We start from the raw sequence: 25,618 nt of genomic DNA, 5'->3' as shown, positions 1-25,618 counted from the left end.
TACCCAAGGCTGTTTGAAAAGGGAGTACTGGTACTATAATAGGCTTTACATGTTCACCTAGAAAACATGTTTGTGCACTGGAGTGTAAAGTTTTTGGTCTTATCCTCACTGCTGCTGTTTGACTCAAGACCATATGGATGAAAAGGAAGATTTTTTTTTTCCTTTTCTCAGAGCAATGTTGTTTGTGCCACTGCAAAAGCTTCTGCAATACAGGGGAGAGACAGAAGATGTATCAGGAAGCCCAAGGTAGGAGAAAAGATGCATAAACTCCTGAGAATACCAAAGGGTACACAAAGGTTCAGTTGTTGATCAGTTACAAAAAGGAAGATGCTGAACAGGTATAGAATTTGCCCAGTGTTTCTTGCAGATCTGCTTGCCACTGGACATTTTTGTGTTGAAGGAAAGCAGTGAGGCTCATGTCTGCAAGGGTACAACATAGAGGAATGGCAATTTTTTCCCCTACTCATTTAATTTCTGTTTATCTTGCTCAATAGAAATTCTGAAACAGAGAAACTCAGACATTTAGGTCTCATCTTTGATGTAAGAAAACCTTTATTGTGAAATTCAAAGTTTTTTGATATTCTCAGTGTGTTTGCCTCACAGAAAATATGTAAACGCTTCACCTGTAAGACCAGTCTGATTTATAATCCTAAAGCAAATATGTAGGAAGACTTAGAATATCTTTATTCAAATCTTTGTATTGGAAATTTTCCTTAACAAAACCCCTACCAGCATGTAAAATTCCCTGCCCTGTTACTGTGTTTTACCATGCATGAAATATCATGTCTAATATTCCAAGTCACTTCTATTAAGTCAGATCATCATGATAATATACTGGAAATCATCTAAAATAGTATCAGATTTTACTTATGAGCTATAACATATTTGGTACCCCATAGTATATTTTCATGCTACCATTAGAAGTACTCTCCTGTGATGAGTCTTTTGCTCTATCTGCCTGCATCATATTTATGAAAATAACCTCTAGTAAAATAGAGAGTGAATTAATCTTTAAATGAGATAGCAAGCGCTAATGAGTGAAATACAAGTCAGCAGTGACTAGGCCATTTAGGTAAAGAATCTATAAAATATACTGCATAGAGATCTTGCAAAATATTCTAAAGAATTAAATATTATGAAATTCATATGGAAATATATATACTATATATATTATATATCAAGGAGATCAAGGAAATATATATACAATCTATATTATTATATCAGGGAGATAAACAATTCACTACTGCAACTGCTGCTGTTTGCTGTGGAATCTACATTTTTCTATTACCAGGAAGGATATAGAGCAATAAGATAAGAGAGGAGTGGGAAGATGTACCAATGGCTTAAACTACTGTGATATACCACTCATTTAAAACATTGTAAACTAGGAGCTGTGCTGGCTCCCATGGTAGTTTTGGGCACGCTGATTCTGGAAATTTGTTTTTAACCTCCTGAAACCTTAAGGGAAATAAAATGAGACTTTCATCGGTAGCATAAATCTGCTGTCTGCTGTCACCCCAAAAGATTTATGATCCCATGATATGGTAGTTCTGTTACTAATACAGGAGGAAGAAATACAATTTATTGTTCACATGATTACTCAGTTCTCCATGGTTTGGGGTACAGAGCATTAATACCATTCTCATTGAACAAGGTTAACTTGTAGATAAGGATCTGACCTATGGGTTCTGGTTATTCTGCCTACTGAGTAACTGCAGTCTGGGGTGAGAAATGCTTACAGATAAAAGGAATAAGTATTAGGCAAATGCCAGTGCTGTCTGAAAGTGTGATGTCTAAATGTGAGGACAGAGGATGTTGCATAGAAGAAGTTACTTTACTTCAGAGCTACCTCATACTTGAAGCTATCACTGCTCTGAACAGAGCTGAGCGGCAACAAATGAAAATGGCAATGGGAATTGTGAAGCCGGTAGACATAGACTGTCTTCTTGCTTAGCAACACTGCAAGCAGCAGCTCGAGATGCTGATGTAAAAGGTCATGTAAGCAGTTGCAAAATGTTAATGGCTAGAAGAAAACATCATTTTAGACTGAAAGGTTAGGGGGAGAGCAGAAGCAAAATGCTGCTGAAAAAGCTTTATGAGATCCCAGTTTAAATCTGTTTGTTTTGTTTTGTTTTCTGAAGGGGCAGGAAGAAGGGAGAAAGTGAAAGTAATACAAGATAGCATGGAGGAAATAGAAACTATCCAGCTCCTCAAGGTGGATGAACCAAAGCAAATAAAGCAATGTTGCTATTTTCCAAAGCTTTACCTCTATGTAATGTTAAAAAACAGTCAATTTTAGAAGCCAGAAAATTATTCAGTCTACTTTACTGAAAGGATTTTGTGTTTCTATTGCTTGTGCTTGCAGGCTAGGACTAATACTTAAGGAAAAATTGAATGAAAGCACTCCTTTCTGAACACTGCAGTACAGCTTTCCATTGGAAATGTCACTCTGAGAAGAAAACGCATTAAAGCTGTTAAAAATGTTGACTTTTAAACAGGCATTTGTCACCCAGATGCAATTAAAAACTTTATTAATATTTAAAATCTGACCTATGTAATGTGCTGAATTATAGCATGGTTCTTTTCTTCCGCCTTCTTAAATTGCTGTTATATTTACCTCTTAGAAGCAGACATTAAAAAAATAGGATGTTTAAAACAAAAAGTTGACACATTAGTTTTTACTTGAATTAAACACAGCAGCTGCCTAGAGGACATCAGATGGGTCCTATGACTAAAAGAAATAAACATATCTATATAAATATAGATATATGTTTTGAATAGAAGTGTCAGTTTATTAATATGCTAAATCACCTTTTGTGCCAAAGCAGCCTGTCATCTGACAGAAAACTGCTTGTACTCAACAGCAAGTGAAATCTGGCAAACAGCTGTTGCTATCAGAAGCAGACTTTGCTCAGTGTACGTATTTTCCAGCAATGAAACATAATCTGTGCAGCATTGTAGCACCTGCATCATGACACTGTCTATTATGACCTCTAGCTCAGTCCCAACTTCTGAAAACTGAAAAATAATGAAAAAGAAAAGACCAGAAAACAAACAACTCAAGCCAGAACCTACAGCTTCTCGACTTCAGTGGACATTTATTACAGTTCGAGTCGCAAATAATGCAGCTACCAAGACTCAGCTACCTTATGCTCCAGGCTGGAGTCTTTAAACATCAGTGAAAAAGGCTTGATATGCTCTCTTCTCAATTTATCGCCACTCCGTAAGTCGATGGTGTGCTCTATTCTCTTGTTAATTTCCTCAGGCCCAGACTGGACATGCAAAGCTTGTGCAAGATGGTTTGGAAGCAGATTTATTGAATTTCTTGTTAGGGCAGCCAGAGTCTAGGGGAAAGCACATGCAAACAGAATAAACCTGCTGGTCCCCTTGGGTTAAAAATGCAGTGTTTTAGTTCATGTTGCATTGCAAACCATTACAGCATTCCATGCAATTCATTCAATGAAATTTATAGAAGTGTAAATAAATAAGTCTGTTCCACTAAACACATACAGTACATTAAGGGGATCACTTTAATGCCCTCTTTTATACAGGTTTGTTGCTGCACTGCACACTAGGACAATATTCCCCTTTCCAGATTCTGCTAGTTAGTTATTAGAACATGCATGAGGGGAGTACACACCAAAATCACAGCACAGTATCTGACTCAATGGTGTGTTTTAACAAATAAGAACAAAAGCTACAGAAAACAGAAGTCACAAAACAGAAGTCACAAAATGGAGTAATGATGTTTTTTTCTTGATCTTAAAGTTACTGGATGTGTGTAGTTAAGGAACAGAACAGTTAAGGCAGGAGTGAAGAAGGTGACATTACTTCAGCATGGGTTTTCTTCTTCACTACTGGTATATTTTAGCCAGTCTAGATTACAGTTAGGCTATATGATTTAATTTAACTGTAATTCTTATTATTATTTTAAATATTGTCTTGAATGCATCATTCCTTTGGTATTTCATTGACTAATAAAAAGAATAAAAAACAAACACTATTGCATAGCTTCGCAGAGAAAGCTAGCAGAGATAGTATGAAGGGTGCTTCACCTTCAGGAAAGAGTTAGACTTTGCTTTCATAAAGAGAATAACTCAGTCCAATTCATGGTATCATTTCATGACACAAACCACAGTGAAGCAGCACTTTTCCACTTGAATGGAAAAATAAACTCTACTACCTGTGATATTCCCAAAGATTAAGGAATGTTAATGGGTGGAAAGGAGATAAACCTTCATACATCATAGCAAAGACATTTCAAAATTAATGTGGATAAGAAATACATTTCTACTTAAGAAAAGTTGTCCTGGTAGGTTCTTGCTGAAAAGATCTTCTGCTTTATCTCCTACTGGCCATTGTTGGAAACAGGAGTTTGGGATGGGTTATCCCTAGATTTCTTTGGAAAGCCAACTCTTTTGGATCATGGGATAGGTACAGCAAATTATATATGCAGGTTTCCCTTTTTCACATTCAAGTTATAGTCAGCATTTATATTCTAATGAATCTTGGAGAGCACATTAAAACACAGAAAGGGGCTCAGGTACCCACTACCAAACCCCAAGAGATAACTTTCTTTACAATCCTAAAATAAAGTCAATGGACTCTGTAGTCACAGATAGTATCTTGTTTTTTCATATTCCATCTTTTGATGAGCAACTTAAAAGCCCAAAAATAGAAGTGGAAAAAGATACCAGGATTGACATCTTCTGTCTATTTATGCGAACAGCAACCTTCCTGTTTGTTTTAGTAGAAAAAAAGAATCCAGTACAGGTTTGGCAAACCACTCAAATGTCCCCATCTTTTGTGCAGAAAATCAATATCATCAGCATTTGGAGAAAATAAGTATCAAGGAAAATTTTCTCATGCTAAAGTTTCAGATATGCCTGGATCTATATCTTATCCTTGGTGTTGAGGTGGAAACTAAGGTTAAAGCCTTAACTAAGGTTAGAGAAAAACAATCTACTGAGTCAACTGGATAAATACTATATTACTACACACTAAATTTAGGTATTCCTATCTCTTTAAAACAGAGCTATGGAGAAAACTTATTATCAATTCTGGTTGATATGGCTCTGAAATCACACAAGTGTGTCTGAAGTCACTGTTAAACCATGATACCAAATCAGATGGAGTTGTGTGCATTAATACCTCAGAATTAATTCATATTGTTACATATCCCCTGAAAATGAGGACAGGGAAGTTCCCTAGTGTTTTAGCTGGGCATTTTTTTATATACAAAAAGAAAATAACTTCAATTCATCCCAGTAGGTGACTACATTTTGCTTCACATTATATTTTAGAAATTGATTAATATGAAGAATTATCTTCTTGCTGAATGTCTGAAGTGATTTACAGCTGATGGCAGATGAACATGACATAATATCATCAGTACAGCAATGGTGTCAATAGTATTGGTGCAAAACTGGACTCTGAAGTTACATTTATTTTTAGAGGATAACAAAGAAATTCATTAGTAAAGTCTTCTTTCCTTCACGTCTATAAACATACTAATGAAAACTGCTTCCCTGTAATTAGTAATAACAACAGTGAAAAATATCATGCAAATTATCGTCTTAACAATATTTTTTAACTACATTTTGTCTTTCTTGCCTCTTTGCTCTGCATCCTTTAAAACTCTGGTATGCCAATGTAAAGAAATGTTAGTTCTCCCTATTACCTCTCCTACACTTTTGTAAACAGCAATTCTTAGGAAGGTACAGCAGTGAATTCTACAGTAAGCTTCTGAACTTTCCCAATGCCAACAGTAACCATTCATTGAATAGGAACACATACAAGGTTCTGTTAGGAAAATCCCTAGCCAGACTTGCACCTAAGGCTTAAAGATATGATGAATTAAACCAAACAAATAATAAAACTCCAACTTCAGACATATTATATAGAGATTATTAAAAGGTAGCTTGAATTCATTTTTACTTCCTTCTTGTAAAGTTTTCATGCAACAAGTCCAAGCATCCTGACCTCAAGAGGGGAATTTTTTAATCAGTGCTGTTTGGAAAACTATAGGAAGGCTTCATATTATTTTTTTTTTATAATGTAAACACCAGGTCTTGGAGGGAAATGGTGAAAAACAGTCACATGTTTAACGAGATAGGATAGAGACAGGGCTTGGTTCAACACGAAAACACCTAACAAAGACATCTAGCTGCTTGGAGTCTAAGTTTCTATTATTGGTAATATACACACAGGGCACGTTCAATTGTCCTATCATACACAGCTGTTGTCAGCTGCCATGCCCTAGGGTATGCTGTACAACAGTCTGGAGATAGGAAATATGTCATACAACCTATGGGAATGCCATGTGCTTCTGGTCAGTGGTAGGGACCAGCTGGTGTGAGGCTGAATCAAGCTCTTAATGAACATGTTTCACATAGGGGATCTGTCATGGGTTCAGCAGTAGCTCATGCTCTGCCAGTGAGGAGGGAGAGATAGGGCGCCTGGTCTGGGCTAGTCGGGGAGGTATTCCATACCACGGCACGTCCTGCTTGGGGAGGGGACTGGAAGCTGGCCGGGAGGGAAGGAGTTAACACGCCAGGCTGAGCTCGGGGAGGGAAGGGGAAGCTGGGGCTGGGGCTTCCGGCTGCGGGGTTCCGGCTGCTGGCCTCGTGGCGGCGGGTGGTATCGTATTCTCTCTCTCTGTTTGTCTCCTCTAACTTTGATTTGTTATTGGTACCGGTAGTTTACTTCTGTTATACCTTGATTGCTGGACTGATTTTACCTCGATCCGTGGGAGTTGTATCCCTCCGGCTCTCCTTCCCATCCCTCCGGGAGTGGGAAGGAGAGGGGGGGGGGGGGAAGGGGAACAGAGGGGGAACTGTGCAGATTTAGTTTAAACCGTTTTTATCTCAATCCGTGGGGGCTACATTCTTTGGATTTTTCTTCCTAACTCTCCGGGAGTAGGGAGACTTGATTTAAACCACGACAGGATCACAGGTAACACTAGACCACTATATTTAGGAGCAGAGTGGTGTGGGAGATCAACACCTGAGACAGTAGGCACTATCAGTAGGTGCACAACTGCAGGCTCTTTGGTTTTGAACTGAATTACACCCTGCTGTCTATGCTTGCCTGTCATCTTGTCAGCCTTTAAGTATAATCTCTGTAGTAACTACTAAGATTCACTGCAGCCACCACTAAAATATGCCTGTAGAAGACATAGACATTTTAACATGCTTTTTTTCCTAGTTCACATCATTACAGGCTCATCAGGTGCCTCCAGCACCACGCACACAGTGATCACATTATAGCCTTCAGGTATTTTTTGGTAAGGGTTACCAAACAAATGACACTTCTTCAGCTATTAATTTCTTTTCTAGTAGAAGGCCTTCACTCTCTTTACATAAAATAGCTTCTGTCCAACTTTCTTTGCTTTATGAAAGAAGCCCAGACATTTGTTTTGAGAACAGATAACTCCATCCATATTGGGCATGGTCTGAATTTCAGAGCAAGCACTTGAATCCTTGGCTTGCCTCACTATTAGAGCCGAGGCACGTGGTGTTTAATATACTTTAGGTGTGTGTAGTTTTTGTTAAGGTCTGTGCCTGCATACACAAAGAGTGATTATTCTGTTTCTAACATATATCAATGTATCTTCATTCACTGACTTAGGCTGCCCATGGGAAATGTGTTTGAGGTAAAGAGTATGGTTTGTGATGAATCTGATTTCGGCAAGAGAACTCACAAGAGACTTTGCCATTTCGTATTCTTCCTAACTCAACTACAGCTAAAAGTAAGAAACGTGTTCAGAGATGCTCAAAGTTTGTTATAACACATGTTGGGTAAATAAATCACTTGAATGTTATTGACAAATATTAAAAAATATGAAGTGATTCACTGTTGGGTTTCGGCCACTTGGATTCTCAACATCTGCTGTTGCTAGTGACTTTGGCTTCATAATTAATGTTATTAAATGCTTATTCTGTTCAAGACCGAAAGAAGCTACTACATCCTAGTACAATTTAAATCTATCATCTGAATTTTGAGCTGAAATACATTATTTACGAGCAGCAATGTCTATAGTCTCAACTTTAAAATTGAAAATTGCATAATAATTGAGTCACAGATAGAATAACAGATTTTTAAAACCTCTCCACCAAAAAGCCTATTGTAAATCTGGGTAATACAAAATTATAGTTATTTCCAGCACAAAAACAAGTTTTCAAAAAAACAGTGAGAAACTATTCTAAAAATGTTTACTGCCATAAGACAAAACTCTGCTTTACAACAAATGTTTAGTTGTTCCTATTTCAATGATTTTCATGGGCTTTTTATTAAGTTATTAGGTAGGAGTTCAATAATCACATAAAAGCACTAGTCCTTTATCTCATTGCTTCTTTTTGTTAGTATCAAGGTCAGGTTTAGCAGAGGAAATGATCAATGAAATAATAGCCTACTCAGTATAGATTTTTTTGGACTACAGAAATTGGAATGTCTTAAAGGGAAAGAAGAAGAAACAGAGATCAGAAGATATTCACAGCAACATGCACCCATACCTCTATTCCTAATGGAGTAAAAATATAGAAATGGGTCAACAAAATTCAGAGTATACTAAAAGGCAATGTACATGCAGATACACAGATGTACAGAACATATATAAAACACGTTTTATATAACAGCAAACTATGTCATGCTCCATTTCTGTTTGAAGAGATGAAGACACCACCATGGATTGGTTGACTTTGAAGGCTTTACACTTGTGAGCAGATTTGTAAGAAGCAGAGGACAGTTGACAAAGCAAGACCTCCACACAACAATGTTTGAAGTTCAACAGACAGTGCAGACTAGTAGGACTAAGTATGTGCAGCGGAAGGAATGATAGATATATCATGTCATTACAGATCCCTCAGAAAAACAGAAGAAAACTCCAGCTCTCTCTGCTTCATAAATACTCATTGACCTTTCAAATGCAGTGAAGAGTCTGGGGGCATTTTAAACTTTCTGTTTGTAATTCTCTAAGCAAGCAGATTTCACCAAGCTATTTTTATGACTGTCCAAGAATTGCTGGTTCCCAGGGTGCTAGCAATTAACTATGCAGTGCTTTTGGAAAAGATCTGATCAGGAGCAACTGTCATTCTCTCATATTTCCATTGAACTACACTTTACCTCTAGAGTGTAGCTCTCCTGCTTGTGAACTTTAATTTTGCCTATTATTAATAACCTAAGTTACTAATAATTTTTATTAAAAAAAAGAAAAAGTGAAGAATGGATGAGCTGTTTTCTTAAGGTTTTTTTTAAAGGTAGAACTTTTTCTTTCCCTTATGTATGAATAACCTACACTATGCTTTCTTCCTCTGGCAAAATTCCGGCTCGCTTAAGGCAATGCAGTGAAGCTGTGCAATGCGATACACACACTGACTAGAATGTCCCAGCTAGTATAGTAACATTAGCTTTGCTTTACTTTTTATTTACCTCTTTATGAACTGGTTCAACTAAAACTAAGTTGTGTATGTAGTATTTAATTTCAGTTGGCAAAAAATGCAAAAACCTCTGGTCTACTGGCATTTCCCTGATTTGAATATATGATTTATTTCTGCCCCAAAACAATTTGTTTAATCCTCTGCTGTTACAGTATGTGTTAGAATAAAGGTTAAAGATGAATATGTCTCCTCTGAGGCTTCCATTATTGAAATGCACTCAAGCATGCATTCATACTTGATTACATTAAAAGATGTTTGACTTACATTCTGTTTTCCCACTATGTTATCAAATGGAAGTTCAGGGCTCCAGGATCCTTCAGTAAATGTTGCTCCACTGTTTCTTCTGTCAGAGGAGCTGACAGCCTCTTTCACAATATCTTCAGGCAAAGTCAACAGACTCTCTTCAGGTTGTTTAATTAAATAAGTCTCGATGTTATGCTTCCTCAAGAATTCATTACGCTCTTTGCCGTGCCCTTCTTCGACTTTATAATCCCCATTCAGGCAGTCCAGAGTGGCTTTGGAGATGTGAATTCTCCTGTGTGAGTGAAATAAATGAGTAATAGCAAATACTGACTGTGCTCTAATACACATAGGTAAAAAGGAGTTCATGAACTCTGTATAATTTTTAATATGATGAAAAAATAGAAGATTTTCTATTGTATATGATGATCTCTATAAGGAAAATTAAATAGTGTACTCAACAAACATGGGCTTCATTTGGGGGCAAATACTCTTAAGGCTTTTTCACATCAACAGGATCTCATGAATGCACAAATTCCTATCACAGGAAAATCGCTTTGGTATTCACACTTAATACCTTTGTTTACAGTAGTAGTTTAATGGCAGACCTTCCGTAATAAAATACTCTTCATAGTGAATTAAAATTACCACTTAGAGTGAGAGGAAAATATATGGTATGCATTAGAGCAGTTTATGTGAGATTCTTTAATTTCCTTCAGTTACCTGAAGTAGCTTAGACAGTTGAAATTAACGGTCTGATTGCATCTGAAGTGAATTAAGGGAATAGGGAAATTATACAAAGGCAAGTAAGGTGATAATTTCTGGTAAGACTAAGCAATGAGTTTAGAAAGCTTTTGCAAAAGTAAAGTTGAATTAAAGAGATTATGACCTAAAAAAAGCCCAAATTTTGAAAAAATATGCTAGTCCTTTGGATGTCGACAACCAAACCTGCGGGGTCTTCCTAATTTCTATTTCTATGAAGTACTCAAATTCCATGTAGAATAAATTGCAGACACCTCTAAAAAACATCCATATGGTTAGCCCTTCTATCCTTTACAATACAGCATCATAAATTCAGTAAAAGGAGATCTTCATTAGACATTTATCTAACTCAAGCAAAGAGAAGTAGTGACTCCACTAAAACTGGTTCTTTTTTTCAGACTTTGGATGCATGGCACTTCCTGAAAGTCAGACTTGCAGACAGATTCCTAAAACTCAGTGTCAGCTAAAATTCTTGGCCATTTCTTGATGACACATATTGAGTAATTTTTCTCCAACATCACAAATTAGATTATCTCCACTTAAGGAAACGGCCCTAGCATACCCCTTGGGAACTTTCTTCTGGAATTTGAAGGATGCCACTAAGAGTTAAATTGCATAAACCAGTGAATGAGTAAAAGGCCATAAGCGCACATATGATGTGCATGTATTGCCAGAAAATAATATGCTGGTTGCCCCAAACAGTGTGAAATGCCCAGGAGTAGCAGAATTTCACACAAACTAGGCCAATGTGGAGTATTAAATAGCAATATTTAATTAAAAGCTTGAAAACTTGTATCTCAGCCATTTTTAAACATGGTGTCAGCTTCCCTCTGAAGTCAATTCAGGTTTTATCCCACTTTCTCTGTCTGAAGTTGTGCTATTATTATGATGTCCACAAAGGTTAGTTCTCTTTTGTAGTCAAATGTCAGTAAAGCTGACAACAAAAAACAGCAAAAATGTTTCTCAAATATAAGCAACTTTTGTCCTGGACTTTAAAAGCAGAGTGTATGATCTCTCAGAAAGGTAATGCATTTCATAGCTCTTAGAAACCCAAAGAGGGAAAATCGATTTAAGTGAAGTATTAATTAAACAAAAAAAAAAAAAAGAAAAGAAAAAAGAAGAAAGAAAAAGAAAGTAACACCTTAGATGCCAGGGTGACTATCTCTGTGCTGAGTTTCAACTAATATAATTATGGAAGATTGTGTTATAAAGTCCTGAAATACGGATTTTATAATGGAAATGATAACAGCTTTAATTAGAATGGGGATCTGGCTATCGATGAAATAGCCTTAAATAGACCAAATATTAATAAACATTTGGTAGATTAAAAATATTTTTTAGTTTCACCTTTTATACGGCTTGCTGAAAGAAACTTCAAGTGTATATAATGGAGAGATGTCTTTCTAACTTTATGCGAATACAGTAAATTGTGAACCTGAGATTGAAATAAAAGTATAACCTCTCCTACTGTTGAAAATATATCAGGTCCAAAGCTTTAGATGATACTTTGCCATTGATACATAGTGGAAAATTGATAATTAGCTACATTTTATGCCAATTCAATTCCACAGGTTAATTAATACCTAGATATACCACATCAAAACTGTTAGAAGATGGGTCCCTGGCAGAAGAGTGTCTCTGAAATAATACTGTAGGATCTTACATAGTTTTCCTCTCAGGTGTTGAGGACACCTTTTTCCTCTCAGAGAACCAGAAATGATTACTTTCCCTTTGTGCTCCACAGTTCCTCCTTCCACAATAGCTGAGCTGCCTTCTTATGCTCATTCAATCAGGGCAGTCTGTCCCTGCATGACCCATGCTTAAGAGATCCCAGAGCAATATGCAGCTATCAAGGGGAAGAGCTGAGCCTTTTCTTTCCTGCCTCCAGACTGTGGATCCTGGGTGGCAGGAGCCTTCCCATCCTGGGCAGGCAAGTTTCCTCTCTCTGCTGTACGCTCAGGAAGGGCCATATTTCATGCTGTAGAAGCAGGACCACTTATAACCCCAGAACAACTTATCCAATGACACAGGAAAGCAGTGCAGTTCTGGAAATGGGAATGATCTCAGTATTGTGGCAAGTAGAGGGATTTGAATGCTGGCAGTGGGGAAGAGTAAGGAGGGGCTGAAGTCACCTGCTATATTAAGTCTCCGCTGCACACTAAGAAAGCCTGATGTAAATCACTGTTTTGAAGGACTTAGTGAATTACAGTCACATACAGGCTTTGTTCTGTTGGAAAACTGATATACAGGAGTGGAAATAATTCTCCTCCGATAGACTGCAGCTTAGACAGACATTTTATTAACAGCAAGGTGGTACATTCTCTGGGTGATTCATTAATAGCCATACTACTTGCATGCATTAACAGCTATAATGTTAACAAAGCAGCATGTCATCTTTTCTGTTCATCTGGGGCTAAGATGGGGGATAAAGGATCAGGGAAAGAATTTTCCTTCTGTATTTTTCTACACTGGTGACATATAGAGAGTATAGAAGTTTTCAGAGCATGAAATGTTTCATTTTTTGCTGATTCTAAGAATATGTGTTGATATAAAGATCTACTATAGGGAAGAGTGGAAGGGTAATGCATTTTGAAATACAATACAAAGCAGATATCTTTCTAACTTTCTGGAAATGACAGCTATGACAGATCCTGATGTTTGTGTAGGAAGTACAGCACATGACTCAGATTTGATGACTTCAAACCTCCCTTACTCAAGATGACAGCATCACTTAAGATTTTTTTCTGCATAATGGTGTTCGCTGCTATTGCTCTTATGTTCCATGGCCAAAAATTGAATTTTGCTGCATCTTTCATCAATGGATAGGGGAACTGGAAGTGAGCAGAGGATTCCTGCAACCACCACTGCTGCTTTAAATTTAGGATTTACAGATTCCAAACTACTATGAGATCTGGGTCATGTCAGTCAGCAATAACTTTCTATCTTCCTGATGAATCAGCCACTTCAGACAAAGAAAGACTAGGCAGCTCAAAGGAAAAACATGTATTTTCTCATACAGACAGGTTGACATAAATGTCTCAAAACATCTACCAAAGCATAAAATTATTAAAAAGACTTCCTAGAGTGCCAGAGATGTCCATAACATCTTGTCATTAGTGTAGCAATCTATGAACACATTCTACCTACACTTTATGCTTATGAAATAGATTACAAACTAGTGCTTCACAACAGCATTTTCGTGCACAGGATGAAAGAATGGAGCCTGGGAAAACTCAGGAATAGTCAACATCTAACTAAGAAGTTTGGGCTCTGAGTTATAGTTGGTAATATAAGACAGTTAATCATTTGACAAGGTTTTGTCATCACGATACTGTGTTGGCAGTGTTTTCTGACTGTTGGAAATACACGTTGCCTTACCCAGGAATTCCACCTGACTCGAGTTTGTTTGCGATATCCACATCCCATGACCAGACATCAAACTGCCACTTCCGCAGGCCAAGCACTCCACACAGAACCGATCCTGAATGTATACCTATTCTCATGTCAATGTCATGCTTGGTTCTTGACCTAACATATCTGTGAAACAAAACAAGAAAGAAAAAAAGACCAGACTTATGAAAGTAGGTGTCATTTTTTTTCCGTATCTTTTAGAAAATGGTACGATGAAAAATACAGTGTCAATTTGTTATTAAGAACAACTTAGTCTGTAAAATGAAGTTATAGATTTCTAGATAACAAAGTACAGGTTCTGATAAAATGACTCTAAAACCAGATTATCATTAAGTGCATAGCTCCATACATGGTTCAGTGGTACACATATTCTTCCTATCAGAAAGGGAGTGACAGGGAAAGGAAAGGATGTCTGGGTGAAAGGATTTAGTTGAACTCATTGAGTCCTTTAGCTTGAAATTACACAAAAACATTAAAAAAAATTACAGAAACTATTACCATCAAACCTGCTTATATTTTTTTTGTACTTTTTGGAATAATTTTCAATATTTCAAAAATGTTTCTTTCTTGACTGAAATTTTCCAGCATTACTCTTTGTCCAAATGTGAATTGTATTCTGCAGATTTGGCCAGAGCACTGTTTGCTCTGTTGCGATAATGTTGCCACTCTATAATCAGTTTCTTCTTTTCTGTGTGATGTCAAAGACTATTTCACCTCTCAAAAGTAAACACATGTGGGCATATTTGTTAACACTCTCAGAAAAAGGACGCTGTCACAGCACTGTTTTCAATTAATATGTCTATTGATTATAAAGGCAATTTTACCGTGTTAAAATGATACCTTCCTCTACTGATATGAGCCACAGGCACTTTCACAGCCGTAGGCACTTCAGCAGTACCTTAGACCAAGGACTACTTCTTCCACATCAGTATTGACATAGCCCAGCACATCACTGTGGGAAGCTCACAACTAAAATAATTGAGCTGTGTCCACTGAGATGACAGAGCACTTATCCAGTTTTGCCTGTGTGACAACAATTATTTTTACTAGCAATACAATAAAGCTAGTGTTCATTAATATTTGAATAGCATGCTCAAGACGGGAAATGTGCGTTGCTACTATTAGTCTACAATAAGGCTGCTGTTTCTCTGTAAAGAGTTCCAGTTGTACAGTCACTGAAGTCAATAGGAGCACAGCAAGATAACACAACAGAATAAAGAATAGCCAGTTCTATTGCACAATTCTGGGGCTAACTATGTGCCTTGGGTGCTTCAGTCATGACCTTGACAGATTCTAGAGGAGAAAAGGGTAAATTGCTTACTGAATACTTGGCCTTTCATTGTTGCAATGGGACATCACTCAGTTCATGAGAAAAAAACAACATGATAGTTTTAAAATGGAGAGAAACAAATACTATAAAAATGTGAGGAAATGAAAATAAGAAATTCAACTTTATAACCCTTTCCTGCATATTTGAAACCTTGGAGAAAACATGCACATGATAAGTCCCAATGCAGTTGTTAGCCTACAACAGGATCTGTTCATCATATCAATAAGCCAATGTATTTCAGACATCTAAACAGAAGTGATTTAAAAAAGTTAATAATAAAATAACAACAAAGCTTTGAGAAGGGATTTATCTGCTAAACTATCTGCTATTATAAACTGGTTATAGTTTTCATTTACAAATTTCTGTATGGTTTTGCAAGCAACAGGGCTTGGAATAACAACATCAACCAACCACCTGTCTCTGGAAGATGGGATGTGGAAACAACTCTTCCACACTGAATTAGTGCCTTAAATGCTGTGAGAACAGCTGAGAGAAGTGAGAACACTGTAATTTGTAATATGTTTTGAAGATTTTATACATATGCTACAAAAATAACTAACACTCAGTTCTGGGCCCCTTACTACAAGAAACACATTGAGGTGCTGGAGTGGGTCCTGAAAAGGGCAATGAAGATGGTGAAGGGCCTGGAGCACAAGTCTTATGAGAAACGACTGAGGGACCTGGTGTTGCTTAGCCTGGAGAAGAGAAGGCTCAGGGGGAACTTTATTGCTCTCTCCAACTGCCTAAAAGGAGGTTGTGAGGTAGGGATCAGTCTCTTCTCCCAAGTAACGAGTGACAGGACAAGAGGAAATGGCCTCAAGTTGCACCATAGGAGGTTTAGATTAGATATTGGGGAAAAGTTCTTCACTGAAAGGGTGATCAGGCACTGGAATATGCTGCCCAGTGCAATGGTAGAGTCACTGTCCATGGGAGTGTTAAAAACCATGTAGATGAAACCCATAGTCATGTAGTCTAGTGGTGGTCTTGACAGTCCTGGGAAAACACTTGGACTTGATGATCTGAAAGGTCTTTTCCAACTTGGTTGATTCTACAATTCTATAGTAACTGTCAGAGGAATTATCACACAACTCCCCACAGGATCATTTCCCTAATCTGCTTTTATGCTTTGTTCAGACTAAGATAATTATTTCTCATTTTATGTCTGATTTCTTTATCTTGAAATAAAAGCTAATTGGATACAGAGGAATAATTGGACAAAAAGCTTTTTACTGAAAAATGCACACATAGAATATATTTATGTATTATTTCTTTCCATTTGTATACACACACACTCATTATACCAATCTAGATTTTTAAGCACTATGATATTTAGTTAATAATTGCTAATAAAGACTAGTATTTAATAATGGACTAATACTAGCATTAAGCAATCATCGTTGGCTTTGAACTTAACAAGTCCATGATGAAGTAACAATGGGCACAAGTATAAACAGTGAGAGGGTTGGCTGGAGAGTTCAGAGGTTCATTGGGGGGTTCAGAGTTGGCATTTGGAAGCATTTCTTTATTGAGAAGGTGTTCAAACACTGAAACAGGCTTCCCAGAGAAGCATTCAGTGCTCCAAGCGTGTCAGTGATTAAGAGTGTTCACCAAAGATTGCTGGATTTTAACTTTTTCTCTGTCATAAAAATGTGATGATAGCCTGAAAAGGCTTTGGCATCCTCAATCAGCCACATAGGATTTCTGTATTGGTCCAAAACCACAGACAGGTGTGCTGTTCACACTGCTTCCAGCATGACACTGCAGATTCGACTCAAGGTCCTAATACCCTTGCCTGATCTGTTGTCTTTAACAGCCTCCCAGCAACTTCTTCCTGTGTGCTGCTCAGGTGATATTTGACCTCAGCTCTTCATCTGCAGTCAGTGTGGATTTGGCTACCTGCCTGCATCGTTTGACTGAAGGCTGTTCTCTTTTTCTGTGCTGTGTTGCTGGTGCACCTGCAGGGTCCTATCTTCACATCCTTCTCTTACTTGCCCTTCACAGCAATGTGCTCTTATGTTGATAGGTAGGAAACTAATTGCATGAGAGGACCTCATTGAATAGAGCCACAGGCAGTCTGAGATATATTTAAACAGGTCTTCCTGCCCAGAGCATGAATCAAAACACAACAGTGTACTAGTCTTGCTCTCATTGCTTTATTATTTGCAATGTAAGACTGAGAACAAAGCTGTTGAGAACCTGTTTGTGGAGATATTAGTTTTCACTAAGTTTCTATTGTAAGGTTTTAAATTAAATAAAGAGTAAATGGTTGTAGTTTAAAAGTGATGTGATCAATTGGTACGTAAAAAATCATGGAAGTATTATTTTTCTTTAAAGTTTGGAGTAATGTAGGGTGAAATAGATTTTGGATTTACATATAGGAAGGAACTTCATCATGGTCAAATCCAGCTCCCTAACAGTCAGACTACCACATACTTTAGGAGGTCTTTATATGCTGTTATACAAAAAAATCAATTTAAAAAGTTGAAGCAACAAACCCTTGATCATCTTCATCAATACAGGTAATACTCTTTTATTCAGAAAATGCTTCTCATAAATAATAGCATGTACAACATACTGAAAAGAAAGTGTTTATTTTGCATGAGCTCATGTGTTCCACTTATTTTAGTTCATCTCTTAAATTTATTTAATTATCAATGAAGTTTTAATTAAAAACAGTGCATTTGCTTCCACTGGTCTACAGGCAAAAGGCTCATACATGAAGCTGCATTACTGATGATCTATAAAGCAGCCCAGAAGCTGTCTGGTATGTTATCCAGGATGAAGATATTGTGACTGATAATATTCATGCCATTCATCTCATTTCAGTCAAGTCAGTGATTAAAAATTCATTGATTTTAATTGAATCTTGACATTTCCTTTTGGTCATCATTCTTTGATGGGTATTTTATTTTTTGTGCTGCTAATCAGAGGTTTCCCTATTTGCATATTAAAGGTGAGCCAAAAGTCAGAAATCTGTTTTCAACCTTTTCTGTAGCTGCCAAAAATCTGAATGCCCTGGAATTCATACCTTGCAGGTTCAGACACTGACACATTGGCTACATCTGTGCTGCCCAGTTTAACAGTGTAAGGTTCTGTCTGTGCTTCAAGATACTTAAACCAGCCCCATAATGTTTTTATTTCCTGATCAACTAGCTCTCTCACAACCTGTCCCCAGGTTCAGCAGTTTGCATGTGACAAAGACTATTTCCCATTGGCAATTTGAACGCAACTGCCCAGTTTCGGAAGCAAGAAAGAGTACAGAAGAAGGGAGTTGGCCGGTCTGTGCCAATTTTCCTTGGTGACAGCTAAACATTCCCTAGGGCTTTTTGATTTACTCATCATGACATAGCTACTATCACTGAGGCAGATGTAAGAGGAAAGTCTATGTATTCCAGGGTTCAAGTAAATAAGGGTCTTAGCTAACCCTGCTAAGCAGAAGATTGGACTAGGGATCTCCTGATGTCTCCCTCCAAACTGAACTGTTCTATATGACCCTAAGGTTCAGTTACATAGAGAACTTTTTTGTTAGACTCAACAAGATTGTGGAATTTTCCGAATTGAACTCAAATGCTTTTCAGTTCTGACATGAGAGAGCAGTAAATGTTCCTTTTGGTGTGACTTTGGGAACTGTGTCATGCTTGCGAAGGATTACATCCATTATTTAAAAAAAAACTAGGAAAGAGGACGCTCTACTGAAGATTTCAAAGAATACAGCTCAGGTGATATGACTCACAGGATGTAACACTTTGTAAAAGGACTTTACACAGCACTGAATTTACAATTTAAGGTAGATATTATCCCAAGACACCAGTTTAAATAACTCCAGGGTGAGTTTACCTTGGAATTAAGCTGTATTCCAATGTCAGTAGAAACTATTACCTGGAGAAGTTTCATATCATCAGACTTATCATTAGTATAACTGACTTGCTCTGAGTTCAGGCACTATAGAAACATGGACAGAATTAAACCACTGTTGTATTCCTGTTTCTTATGTCTGTCTTCTCTGAAAGGCAGGAAACTAATATAGCACAAGGGACTACAAATAGTATTATCAGAAGTCTGCTTTTTCATTTGAAAACTATATTATAAAAAGCTATATGCCTCCTATGACATCTTGCCAGTATAGTTTTGATTGTATTTGATGGTACATTCAAAGAAAAGAGGTCTCAGAGGTACACAGACCTATTAATCTCTACCCAGTTCAATACATTTAGCCACTCAGCAGCAAAACCAAGGACAGATATACTGTCCTGATGCAGTCTGTTCATTCACAGTCAGTGGCTGAAACACACAGGTCGAGGTGACAACGTGATCAAGTTCCAGTGTAAAACCTATTCACTGTGCTGCCTGTCTGAAAAGCATTGGCTGAACTTGTGAATTCTTGCAACACCCCTTTCTACCTCCATGCACAAATGAATAATAGAATGGTAGAATGGTTTGAGTTGAAAGTGACCTTAACGATCATCTAGTCCCAACCCCCCTGCCATTTGCATAAATAATGAGAGCAGGGACAACTTCTATGAGACCTGGTTGCTTAAATGAAGGCAAGCAATAGTTCTGGGTTTGTGAAACGTTACTCTTTCTTCTGTGAATCAGAGATCATTCCATCATGGTCTGAACCTTGTACATTGCAGAAGAAATAATCTGTGCAAGGAATCCAGAACTAGCTCAGTTATATTATTATATAATTAAATAATGACTTATGAAGCACAAAATCACAGAATCCCAAGGGTTGGAAGGGACCTCAAAAGATCATCTAGTCCAACCCCCCTGCAAGAGCAGGGTAACCTAGAGTACATCACACAGGAACTTGTCCAGGCAAGCCTTGAATATCTCCAACGTAAGAGACTCCACAACCTCCCTGGGCAACCTGTTCCAGTGCTCTGTCACTCATAAAGTAAAGAAGTTCTTCCTGATGTTAACGTGGAACCTCCTATGCTCCAGTTTACACCCATTGCCCCTTGTCCTATCACTGGATATCACTGAAAAAAGCCTAGCTCCATCATCCTGACACCCACCCTTTACATATTTGTAAACACTGATGAGGTCACCTCTCAGTCTCCTCCAAGCTAAAGAGACCCAGCTCCCTCAGCCTCTCCTCATAAGGGAGGTGTTCCACTCCCTTCATCATCTTTGTGGCTCTGCGCTGGACCCTTTCAAGCAATTCCCTGTCCTTCTCGAACTGAGGGGCCCAGAAATGGATGGAATATTCATAGAATATGAAAGCAATTCCTGACTGTTTCACTGCCTAAGTAACTTCTTTAACAAGAATGGATCACTTAATCTTTAATTTTTTTTTAATATTCAACAGATGAATTTAAAAGCAGAAGTTTATGTTAAAGGCGGGAAACCTGTGAGGTCAGTCAGTGAGATTACCTGAAATAATTGTAGTGTTTTGGGTTTCTTTTTTGGTTGCTTAGCTTTTAAAAATTTATTTATTTTATTCTTTTCTCCTAAGTTTTGGATTAGGGTTTTTTGTTTAGTTTTCTTTTTTTTTTTACCTCTCACTCATGACTTGATGTTAATATTAATAGTTAATTAGAGACTTTTAATGAAGACAAACTGCTATCTAATTTATGGAGTTTATCTTACATTGTATGCTGGGACTACTTTGTCTGTCAAAATAATTACCTTTTCAGCTAGTATTTTCATTGGGAAATAATCCAAGAGATGAAACCACTCAGAACTCCTTGATTTACCAAAGAAATGTGCCAATACAAAGGTTTGTTTTAATTTCCACTGTTCCGTGGATCGTTATGGGATCTCCATCACTATACCATGTTACCTTGAGGAGCTGGACCTCACATAGTCTCCCTTACCTCTTCTTTTCCCAGTCACAGAGATTTTATAAACAAGTGCATTTGAGAAGGTAGGGTTATCTCTGACATCCATTTAGCCTGGGTGACAATAATTAAAATGAAACATTATCATCTGATGACTAAACATTCCACTAGTATCTCCTTTCTATCAGCTGTCAGAACAGACAGGCATTAACACAATAAAATTGAGTGCAGTTACACTGCATGTGAAAGATATGAGAACCAGCCGAATGAATGAGCCCCTTGTGAAAGGCTTGTTCTTTTTATTTTAATTTTATTTCCAACTGCAGATAAAGAAAGTTTGTAGGAGGTTGGGTTTTGCAAGACAGAGTTAGCATTCTTGCTCATGTACAAATGCAATAAGGCAAAGCTTTCTTGTTTTACAGTAAATATAAGATTTCGTGGAACTTCCATGCCTGGAATTTGCATTTCAATTGTACTCACTGGTTAAGGAATCAAAGTATAAGAAGAAGAAGTAAATAAAAAGCATAGTACCACTTGTAATAAGTAATAAAAAGTGTAATAACAATAATAACTTTTCTTGTATAAAATTTGTAACAAGATATGGTGATGCCAAAAATCATTACAGAGAAAATAACAATCTTGGATTTTTTTGTTGAGTTCCGATCAGTTCCCTACATCTGCAAAGAAGTGGAACAGCGAGACTGAGATCTAGATTCTTGGTGTGTAAGATCTAGTTGTAGAGTCTCAACAACAAATTGACACTTAAGTCGTGTGGATATGAGCTGTATGAAAACACTCAGAAGTGCCTTGTGAGTTAATCTGTCTATGCTGACTTATTTTACATTTTGTGTAGTGAAGAGATTTGACATTCTTGTTCAATTCCTACTGACCATGCAGTCATTAACAAGATTACAATGAACATTCAGTAATGGTACCCTGAGATTATAGATTTTTGGATACAGCCTCACCAGAAGTGTTGGTACAGGTCCATGAAATGTTACCAACTGCCTGTTGTCAGTGGAGGAACAGGAATCTCAGAGGATTTTCAAGAGAAAATCTGATCTGCCTAATTTAAAACTTCTTTCTACATGAATTGCGTAATGAACTTAAACCAGTAATAATCAGGGGTTTAAAAAAGTACCTGGATTGCTCTCCATGGCTTAGGTGCCTAAATTCTAATTCTAGGTGGGATATTGTAGCATAAATCCTGTTTCATTTTGTTTTCTTTTGTTTTGTTTTTATTTTCAAGTCCAATTCATAAGGTATGCTAAGTACTTGAGCTAAAATATAGCTAAGATTTAGACTTTATAAGTAGTGATATTTTCTGAAATTTCCTGTCTGATTTACAAGGAGGCTTTGAATTTGTGTATATAACTTCAGTGTAACTACAGTAATGAATTAAAATACTTCCAGTACTTGTAAATTTAAGCACCAACCTAATTCAAGACATAAAATTTCCCCATCTGTCAAATCTCAGTGCTTATGAGTTTCTCTATGAGCTAGTTTCCAAGATAAAGTATTGCCAGAGCTGTCTATTTAGCGTTTATGTTGTTGCTTTTATTAAAGAGAATATAGGAAGCAATTCAGTCTCCTCCTCCTTAGGCTCCTCTTAAAAAATGACAACAGTATGAAGTGAGAACTATTAAGAAGTGTGAAACCCATCACTCACGATGCACACACAGCTCTTGTGATACATGCTCTGAAGCAGCACATGTTAATAAATTACATTTGGTACCTGTTCCCATGCAGTACGTGGATCAAAAAAGTCCTGCCATTTTCACAATTATAATTCTGAGGTCTCTGCACCACCATAGGAATTGTTTGTATAGCAATAGCATTTTCAGATAAGAAGTTCAGGACACTGGGGGAAGCAATAAGAAGGGAAAAAAACCATTACCTGATTGTTTTGATCATGCTGAGCCCCATCTCAACACAGCAGTGTGCATGGTCCTGGCGAGGTTCTGGGAGCCCTGATACACAGTAGTAGCAGTCCCCCAGGATCTTTATCCTGAGGCAATGATGCTCCTACATGTAAATGTATCAAAGAGAAAGAAGAGATTTTCAGGTGTTTGCTTTTTAAAGTACTAAAAAATAAAAATAAAAAGAAAAATGTATTGCTTGATATTTCCTGCCTGTGGTGAGCACAATTCTGATTTATTTCACTTTAAAGTCCTTTTACATTTGCAGTAAAAAAAAAAAAAATATACTGTTTTTTGCATTATGCTAATCAAAGGTGTCCTTGCTAATGGCAAGAAAGGTTTCCTCGATGTTCGGCTGGAAGCTAGGCCAAGGATTCAGAAACACCTGCTCAGATAATGAATAACCCATTTTAGACTATATTCCTCCAAGGTATCCTTTCTGCCCCCTTTTTATACTGGAAATAAAGGAAAAACCTCTTTCCTTCTACAGATATTCCCTTCCCACCTAAAGTTTCTACTGTCAAGCTCAGGCATTCCCAAAAGTTATAGGAGCAGATCTGTATCTGTATGTCAAGGATGTCAGAGAAGATGGCTTGCATTAGACTTGTAGAGAAATGGTGTTTATTTGGAATCCAGCTAAAGACATCATTTACCCTAAAGGCAAATACTGAATTTCAGTTTTTAAATACATATTAACAACTTTCTTATTATATACTGAAACAACATATAACAGTATGATTGAATTATTATTTTAGAGGATCCTTTTCTAATGAGAAGAAATACCTCAGTTGCTAAAGTTTTGCAGCTCCTAGACAAATGAAACAAGTAGGACCAAGACTAGCTATAAACTTGTTCAAAGTATTCTTCTGGCTTGGCACTTACAGGAAACAATCAATGAACAGGAGACCATAAAAATTTGAGGGCAGAGCTACAATTGTCTAGGGACAGACACATTACTGATTGAGTCAGGGAAGTGTTTTTATGATGGAGAATCACGGAAATAGTAAGTATACATTAGCACCCAATCACTAAAGGCTCCAATGACAGAATGTTAAGATGAAGACCAGTCATTGCTGGGGAGTAGGATAATGATTAGTAAAACCGGCTCATTAGATGTTAGCAAAATTTAGCCTATGGTTTTTATTTCAGTATTTCTGTTGTCTTTCTCTATGGCAACATATGGTGGAGCCTGCACTAATCAAAAGAGCGGGAATGCACTAAAACCACTGGGGAAGAGACAACTTTATGGAGGATACAGGAGCACTGGCTGTACCTCAGGAATTGAATACTTGGCAAACGAATAGGACTCTGGGTCATTATTCAAGATTTTGCCTAGGATGAACGAAGCTTTATAGTCAACCACAGACAAGACTTTCCAGATCCCAGAGTGGCACAGGGAACCTGCACACTTGTAAGCAAACCTTTTGTAGAAGCCAGATGAAACCTTAAGTGTGCCAGTAAAGGTAAAATTTGCTGTGGGCACAGGGACAAAATAAGCTTGATTCACCCTGAAATCTCTTTAAACCAACAGTAGGAGCTAACTGCTTTTGAAGCTTTGGCTAGGTCTCCAGCTAACACCATTGCTAGCTCTCAGGTTGCAATGCCTATCTACCCAAGATTCACAAGGAAATTCAAGTCTGAAGTCAAGCTTCTAAAACATCAAAATTCATATGTAACTCTCATCTTTCCTTGTCTGCTTTCCTTCAGCCACTCTACAGAACCACACAAGTGAACACTGGGTATTTTTCATATAGTTGCAACTGAAATTGTATATCCTAAAATCCACCAAAACATTATTTTCTTTGCAGATTTCTGCCTTGATTGAAGGAATTAAAGATTTGGTTTTTACACATTTCCCACCTTTTTCTTTTGAGTGAAACTGTGAAATCTTAATCAACAAGTAGCAAGGACTCAATGGCATAAATCAATGTCAATCTGTTAGTGGGCTTCCTTAATCCTTTCTCTGTGTTCCTTGGTTAGGCAAAATTACAAAGAGATGAGTATGTTTTAAAACACAGATTCTAAAGTTCCTTGGCTCTTCTAATAGTACCATTTGATTGATTCATATTCTAATTGACATTTGCTTTTACATCAAAAAGTAAAAGCACTCATAAGGTCATACCATTTTGACAGAGGTGAAGCAATAGACAGCACTTTATCTCCATTCAGACCAACTACAAATACACTACAACTGATAAACTCATAGTATAATAAAGAAAAAAGAAAAGAGACAACCAGTCAATCTCCAGGAAAGCAAGAATCACAGTTTTGTATAATAATTACATTTTTACATGGAACATTCATCATGCAGTGTTGCACTTGTAGTATCTGCCTATCTGATGATATGGGAATCCCCTATTAAGTGAGCATCTAATTCAGCACGGTTAGAGAACATAGCCTGCATCAGAAAAAAACCCTCAGCTGTTTGGCTCTTAATGATTCATTTATACTGGCTGAAGCGTTGATTCCATTAAAGACAGATGACAGTGCTGTCACCTGGCTGCATGTCACGTGCGAAAATCAGAACAAGGCAGGCCACTTTGAAAAGATGTGGGTTTTATACGAATAAGAAGGAAGAATCATAATGCATAACATATAATGCATAACACATAACAAGACCTGCTAATGAGGTTTTGATGTATGCAAATATGAGAGCATGAGTGTGACAAAGGAAATCCATTCAGCTGCACATGAGTGTGTGCTTTTTCTTGTCATGCTACGTCACCTCTACACTCA

General features: G+C 37.3%; 1 protein-coding gene across 1 annotated transcript in view; it reads right to left on the bottom strand.

Moving 5' to 3' along the window:
- ADCY8 (adenylate cyclase 8) overlaps positions 1-25,618 on the bottom strand; it is a 121,865-nt gene that overhangs the window by 34,618 nt on the left and 61,629 nt on the right. Inside the window, exons 5-8 of the mRNA XM_034068583.1 lie at positions 22,861-22,988; positions 13,818-13,976; positions 9,702-9,972; positions 3,147-3,344 (exon numbers count right to left, since the gene is read on the bottom strand). Coding sequence (XP_033924474.1) covers positions 3,147-3,344; positions 9,702-9,972; positions 13,818-13,976; positions 22,861-22,988 — 756 coding nt within the window. The remainder of the gene's footprint in view (positions 1-3,146; positions 3,345-9,701; positions 9,973-13,817; positions 13,977-22,860; positions 22,989-25,618) is intronic.

The sequence above is a fragment of the Melopsittacus undulatus genome, chromosome 1, assembly GCF_012275295.1.
Source record: "Melopsittacus undulatus isolate bMelUnd1 chromosome 1, bMelUnd1.mat.Z, whole genome shotgun sequence".
NCBI classification, from domain to species: Eukaryota; Metazoa; Chordata; class Aves; order Psittaciformes; family Psittaculidae; genus Melopsittacus; species Melopsittacus undulatus.
The sequence above is the reverse complement of the archived record's forward strand: the minus strand, read 5'-3'. Positions and strand labels throughout refer to the sequence as shown.